Genomic DNA, 7,179 nt, shown 5'->3' with positions numbered 1-7,179 from the left:
ATATATATATAGTAAAATAGACGTTCAATGTAACTTTCGCTAATTTATCTTGAGATTACAACATGCATATTTTAGTGTTGTTTAATGATAAAAAGTTGTTGTTCTTGCTAATATTAAGCACATTGACGACGTTCTTGTGCCCAACGGTGTTTTACCCAATTAAATACATTACCATTAATTTGCGTAACTGCTATTTAGTAATTTGGCTGAAAAAATTAAAGGTTAAAGTTAAAATTTTGTTTCATTGCTCCAATTGCTGCGAATTTTCATTATTCTAATACCTACATAAAGAAAACAATTTCGTCAAGCGTCACGTTCAGATTCAAAATTAGATGAAACTAAATAATTTTAAATAAATAATATTAACATTAATAAAATTAAATTGCTAGTAGTTATTTGATAAAATCGCAAATGACAAATGATTTTCTTAGATGGGATATGCGAAATTGGAACAAAAAGGAATGGGACTGCACTTGAGACAATACTCCAGGGCGTTTGTTATAGAAGATAACGGAAATCGTATGCTTTTCGTTAGTGTGGATGTTGGGATGATAGGCCCTGCCATGAGAAAAGAAGTAAGTGAAATTGTGTGAGACCTAAGATCCCTAATAAATCATCTTTAATGTAAAATAAATACATATACATAAAATAACATCTGTTATAACAACAACTCTGACGTATACTTCGTTTACTTTCTCTAGCGATGTGCTCCTTCCAATGTTTTGGATGCGTGCTGGCAAAATCGTAGGTAGGGAGAAAAAAGCTCATTACACTCTCGACTCTTGTTCATTGAACATACTTTTTCATACAGTACCTGCCGAAAGTTTTGTTCAATCATGAATAGTAGTGTGAGTCGAAAACAAGCTTTGAAGCCTCTAATATGTCTTCAAATATAAATAAATATCTCGTTGATATTTTCAGTAGTAAATGGTACCAATAACAGCACATTTGAGCAATGCAGTTGTAGTTGATAAAATGGTCAATTTTTCCGTGCAGTACTGTACGTATTATACGCTCCTCACCGGTTAAGAGTTTGATCAAGAGTTGTCTCCTTCCTTTTCTGGCATAGTGCTGTTCTTTTCTACTTTGCGCCGGTCAAACTGAAGGTCACATCGCTACAAAATGTAAACGAAGTATAACATCAGCTTATAGTAGTCTGGCAAATTTACCATTCAAGCCAATGGTAAGAAGCTCTCTAATAACGACAAAAAATGTCCCTAGGGTAACGATATAACTATTTATTCTACTGTTTTTGCTTTCTGGAAACTTTTTTTTATCTAATATCTATTATAGGTTATTTGTATCTTACATTTTACTCTTGTGTTAGTTTTTTCTTTGTAATACGTACATATATAAATTGAATACGATTGAATATGAATAAAAAACCTCTGATTCTGTAAAGAATTGATAAAATTGTTTTCGATGCGGAGATAGGCAATGGAACACGTTCTACAAAAAAAGCAGCGGATAAGTACACACATGTACATGTATTTTTTGAATTGCCCGAAGAATTGAATTGGTATTTTTTTCACACATGACAAAAGTTAGAATTGTTCTTTGCTTTATTATTAATATTTCCCAATAAATGAAATGTATCTGATGGCATTTTTGTTGGGTAAATATCTACGGAAAAGAAGTTATATTTATCCACAGGGAATGCCAACAATCGGTAATATAATAACAGGAATATAATACCGCGATGGCATTGAAGATGTTTTTGGCAGTCGACGTTACATACAGGGTGTTCTACCTAAAGTGGTTTCGTCAATAACTCTGTTATTATACATTTAATAAAAAAAATGTTTCTATAAAAGCGTTCTGGAATCATATGGTGCATATACAAAAACTATTTTTAGTCATGCAGGGTGTTCCATTTCTTCTGGACGCTACCGTCGTTATTTTAATTGAAACACCTGGTGTATCTTTACATTTTAAATATTTATCTTTAACAGTTTTCCAGGAAAAAGTAGATTATTTTATATTTAAAACCTCATAGTAATAGAAATTGAACTGAAAATATTTTTTGTATATGAGTACACCATATAATTCCAGACCACTTTTATGAAATTTTTTTTATTAAATTAATGTATAATAACAGAGTTGTGGACGAAACCGTCTTAGGTGGAACACCCTGTACGTATAATATAAAGTAATTTTTATCTTATAATTTCTAGGTACTAGAAAGATTAAACAGAAAATTTGGCACACTGTATAACGAACAGAATTTTATTTTAAGCGGTACCCACACCCATTCAGCACCTGGTGGGTTCCTAATGCACCTTTTGTTTGACTTACCCAGCCTGGGCTTTGTTAAACAGACTTTTACAGCTTTAGTTTCTGGAATAACTCAGGTAAATCAAGTTCTTTAATTAAAGCAATTGGACTAATAAAATAAAGTTATTTATGTACAATTTTTGCAATATTTTAAAGGGTTGCTATGTATCTGAAACCATATACGAGATCATTGTATGTACTTTAAATAAGTTTGATTAACTTTATTTGAACTTTCCTTGAAAGAATTAAAAATAAAGCAGCCTTAGGTAGTCGTTTTTTGTAAACAAGCAAAGAAGTTAAAAAAATAATTAATAATAATTGGGTCTAATAAGGTGTTTGTTTCTTTGTATTTCGTTTACTGAAAATTTTGGACTCAATTCTAAGCCTTATTTCGCTGTTCAATTTTTTATCTATCAAATGACACTAAACGGATCAAAACAATACTCTGTAGTTCGATTAAAAATTGAAATCCTTTTTTAGTCTATTCTTAGGGCTCATAATTCAATGGTTGAGGCTAGAATTTTTTTGAATTCAGGAGAACTATTAAACGTTAACATAAATCGTAGTCCTGCCGCATACTTGTTCAACCCCGAGGAAGAAAGGAATGAGTAAGTAATAAGTAAGTCTTTATTTTATATGAAATATTAAACTTATTTCTAACTATGTACAACAATTTTGACGGTTGTGTAATGTATTTTCATTCAATAAGTAGGCAACAAAGGAGTAGATAGGCATTTTTTTCTGATTTTCATTTGTTTTACTTCGAGTATTGTTGAGAAACTGCGTATAACCTGTAAAACTTATCTTAAACGTGTTCAATTTTAGTGTAGGTTTGAAGTTTAGTAATATTACAGGTAGTTTTCTTGGTTGCCAGGTATAAATACGACGTTGATAAAGAAATGACGCAACTAAAGTTTTTATCAGCATACAATAATGAACCATTAGGGGTAATAAACTGGTTCGCTGTTCATCCTACTTCGATGAACAACACAAATCGTCTGGTATCGTCTGATAATGTCGGTTACGCATCCATTTTGTTTGAGGAATATGCTAATGGAGGCCTTCCAGGAAAGGTAAGTACTAAAACAGCTTTTAATAACTGTACGTTAAAAACTAATTACTAAAGCACTTCGATATTGTAAAAATCCAAGCTATAGGTAATTTTGGTAGATATGGAGTTCACTGACATCCTCTCTGAAATTAGCTCCGCAATGTATCATACTTTCACAATGCTGCCAACCTTCTTTTTGAAACGCTAGATCAGGTTAGGATAAGTTTAGGTTAGGTTGATTTTACACCTAATCTAACAGTTACAGTTGGTAACATTGCAATATTCGTAACAACTTCATAGGGGGGACTCTCAATTATTGCAACAATTACTGGAAAACATTAAACGTGTTTTGTTTGCGGCTCCTACGCGCTTTCGCCATTTAGTTTATGTTGGCATCATTGCAATATTTGAAGCTAACTTCAAGAAAGGTGTTATGAACTACAGTTCAACTTAATGGGATTTCCCATTTGAAATCAAGCTGAGTTCAGGGCCTGAGAAAAAATGACCAGCAGCTTTTTAAAATAATAGACTTATCGAGGTTTAATAATTTTTGTTTTTAATTCGAACGAAAAGACTGTGTACATTTGGACTCCTCTATTTAGGGTCCATTTGTCGCTTCATTTGCTTCAAGCAACCTTGGCGATGTTTCGCCGAATATAAAGGGTCCTCACTGTCTGAATTCTGGGCTTCCGTGCAACGATGTTTCAAGTACTTGTGACGGCGAGGCGAAAATTTGCATCGCTTCAGGACCCGGTCGTGACATGTTCGAAAGCACCAGATTGATTGCAACAAGGCTTTTCGAAAAGGCAAAGGTTAAACGTCTATTATTATAATAAGTGCAAAACATCCCATAAACGAATGCGTTTGATTCTCCATAGGAACTGTGGGGAAATGGGAACGAGCAGGAGGTCCTTGGTCCACTCAGAGTAGGCCATCAATTTGTTGACATGCCCAAACAAACAGCCCATTATATAGCCCGCAATGGGTCTTCGATCAAGGTACTATTATAACCAGCAAAATTAGCAAAAACGTTTCGAATTTCCATCGTCATTTTTTTTATCGCCTGTTAGGTACGAGGATGTTTACCAGCAATGGGATACAGTTTTGCTGCTGGTACGACCGATGGTCCTGGAGAATTCGATTTTAAACAGGCCACCCTGACAGGAAACAGGATGTGGAATACTTTAAGGGACCTAATTGCCGCCCCCACATCCGACGAAAAGGAATGTCATTATCCGAAACCCATTTTGTTGAACACCGGAAAGGTACAATAAAAAAAGCGAAGATAATACCATTTTAATCGGCTGTTATTGTATAGATCAGTTTTCCTTACGAGTGGCAACCGAAAATTGTATCGGTTCAAGTAGCATTGTTAGGGGATGTGGCCATTGGCGCAGTTCCCGGCGAATTCACCACAATGTCTGGAAGACGCCTCCGAAAAGCTATCGCCGCAGCTTATCAGCAAAATGGAAGAAGTGTCAGGAAAGTGATAATCGCTGGCCTCAGTAACGTCTACAGCGATTACATTACCACCCCAGAAGAATATCAGGTAAGTCATACACATGGTTATTAATTATAACGTGTAGTTTACATTTTGATTGAATAAGGTGAGTAAATAAATAATATTGAGGTATTTTTGTTGTTGTTATTACAGCGTTAACTATATCTATACATTTTTTTGTAAGAATGTATTTTACATATTTCTGCCTCTTGCCCAAAAACAACTGAAATTATTCGTCTGATGTATACGAGCTTATAGAGGATTATTTTCTGAGTAATTTGCCACTTTTTCGAGCGAAATATCGCAAACGGTTCACAAGATACACTCAATTATGTAATACAGTAACGCGCGGTTCAGGGCGAGCAATTCTCGCGCGGTATCGGGCGCTTTATGATTCTCGCGCGGTAGTAGAAAAGGAGTGGGGGTATCGGCACCTACGCGCGGTATAAAGGAGTGGGGGTATCGACACCTACGCGCGGTACAGAAAGAGTGGGGGTATCAGTACGTATGCGCGCGTTTCTTCTCGTTGACAGAGACTCGGCAAAGCACTCAGCTGTAGGATGTGCATACACGACGTTAAGGATTCAATCGATCGTTGCTTGTATTATTTTGTAGCGTAATAAAAATATACGTACAAAACGATTAGGTACAAACTGTGTACAATCAATAAGCGATTGCAGGAATACCGTAGGTTCATATAATTAACGACACACAATAAGCGTTTACTGCGCTAATTTATCTGAGGTTGGGTATAAAATCGGCGCCATTAACCGTTAACGGTAATGATAGTTTAATAACTGTTCGGTAAACGGCACGTAGATAGAGTTAATGCCAAATGTTTCTATCCAATAAAGTAGAAGCTCTTTTGTTTGTAACACACGGCTGACTTGTTTCGAATTGTGGCGGTAAAGTTTCGACGGAGTAATTAAACTGCAAAGGCCAAACTAGCAGTTTTCGTTATCGTACCAATGAAATGGAATAAACTTTATGTATTTGAGTTAGCTAAAATAAGTTATATTTCCGTTTGTTTCCTATCTAATGAAGAACATCAATAACGTTCCTATTTAATGATGCATTTGAAACGTTTTCATAACCAGAAATAATCAAAAGGTTTTATGTCCTCTATCGGCCATCTTAGGTGTAGGTGCGTAAATTCCTTTAAACAAAAGTGACCAAACAATCTCTGTTTTTAGCTGCAGAGGTACGAAGGAGCTTCAACTATTTATGGTCCGCACACATTAACAATTTACTTAAAAGTTTACAGAGAATTAACGAACTCGCTGTTATTGGTAATATTAAAAACAATAAAATAAATATGTTATTAAATGTTAGGTTACATTTTAGGATAGGAAAATCGACCCAGGTCCTAATCCACCTGATTTTTCTAATAAACTTATTTCGTTGGTGCCACCCGTTATTTTTGATTGTTCAGGGTTTACCAACAGGTTTGGCGAATGCATCCAGCAACCCCATAAACGGGTCAAAAGGGGCGAAGTGGTAAAAGCTATTTTCGTTAGTATTGTCCCTGAGTAGGTACATGGAAAACATAATAATTATACATTATTTTAGATATCTGGAAATCCCCGAAATAATTTAATGCACGGAAAGACATTTTTAACTGTGGAAAAATTTAATAAAGAAAATTGGGATGTGGTGGCAACAGACTCCAACTGGGAAACAAAGTAAGATGATTTCTTGTCCTTTTGTATTTTTTTTACTACCATCCATTCTCTCTTTTTTATTTTGTTTTTAGACTTCGTTTGTTTAATCTACGTCTTTCTTTTGTTTGTTTTTTTATGTTTTCCTTTTGTTTTTTAATTTATTGCAGTTGTTTATCTACTGCATAATAAAAAGAAAATATTATTCTTCTGTTTAGGTTTATATGGATGAAAAGCTCAAAGCTTTCTCCAAACAGTGAAGCTATTATTGAATGGGAGACGGGATCGAAGACTGAGCTCGGAACTTACAGGATACGTCACATAGGATTTTATAGATACATATTTGGTGGGATCCATCCTTACGAAGGATTAACGGAAGCGTTCGAAGTTGTTGATAATTAAATCAATGTTTTAATAATTTTTGTAAATATTACCTGAAATACGTAAAAAACTGTAATACTTTTAATAAAATACTAATTTAACTTTTTTTTTAATAAAACTCGTAGGTATTTTGCTTTTTATTATTTCTCAAGATTATTCAGGCTTCTTCGATGTTTAAGGTAAGTGTATAAAGTGTAAAAAGTTACTAATAATTTCAAAAAACAATTTTGTTAGCATTCACTGACGTTCGAACACCATTTACCACGGCGGAATTTGACGGTTTTTGTTAATTTATTGGGCGTTTTAATAAAGGT

At 34.4% G+C, this 7,179-nt stretch overlaps 1 protein-coding gene across 2 annotated transcripts in view; it reads left to right on the top strand.

Moving 5' to 3' along the window:
• LOC108734045 (neutral ceramidase) overlaps positions 1 to 6,966 on the top strand; it is an 11,981-nt gene extending 5,015 nt beyond the window's left edge. For both annotated transcript variants that reach the window (XM_018465434.2, XM_018465435.2), the window contains exons 3-14: positions 432 to 575; positions 2,175 to 2,351; positions 2,755 to 2,882; positions 3,149 to 3,347; positions 3,928 to 4,137; positions 4,204 to 4,323; positions 4,396 to 4,590; positions 4,644 to 4,874; positions 6,020 to 6,115; positions 6,171 to 6,338; positions 6,396 to 6,508; positions 6,703 to 6,966. In XM_018465434.2, the coding sequence (XP_018320936.1) occupies positions 432 to 575; positions 2,175 to 2,351; positions 2,755 to 2,882; positions 3,149 to 3,347; positions 3,928 to 4,137; positions 4,204 to 4,323; positions 4,396 to 4,590; positions 4,644 to 4,874; positions 6,020 to 6,115; positions 6,171 to 6,338; positions 6,396 to 6,508; positions 6,703 to 6,886 (1,965 nt within the window). In that variant the 3' untranslated portion in view covers positions 6,887 to 6,966. The remainder of the gene's footprint in view (positions 1 to 431; positions 576 to 2,174; positions 2,352 to 2,754; positions 2,883 to 3,148; positions 3,348 to 3,927; positions 4,138 to 4,203; positions 4,324 to 4,395; positions 4,591 to 4,643; positions 4,875 to 6,019; positions 6,116 to 6,170; positions 6,339 to 6,395; positions 6,509 to 6,702) is intronic.
• The last annotated feature ends 213 nt before the right edge of the window (positions 6,967 to 7,179 follow it).

The sequence above is a fragment of the Agrilus planipennis genome, unplaced genomic scaffold, assembly GCF_000699045.2.
Source record: "Agrilus planipennis isolate EAB-ADULT unplaced genomic scaffold, Apla_2.0 scaffold8, whole genome shotgun sequence".
NCBI lineage: Eukaryota > Metazoa > Arthropoda > Insecta > Coleoptera > Buprestidae > Agrilus > Agrilus planipennis.
Note: the sequence above shows the minus strand (reverse complement) of the source record. Positions and strands in the feature narration are given on the sequence as shown.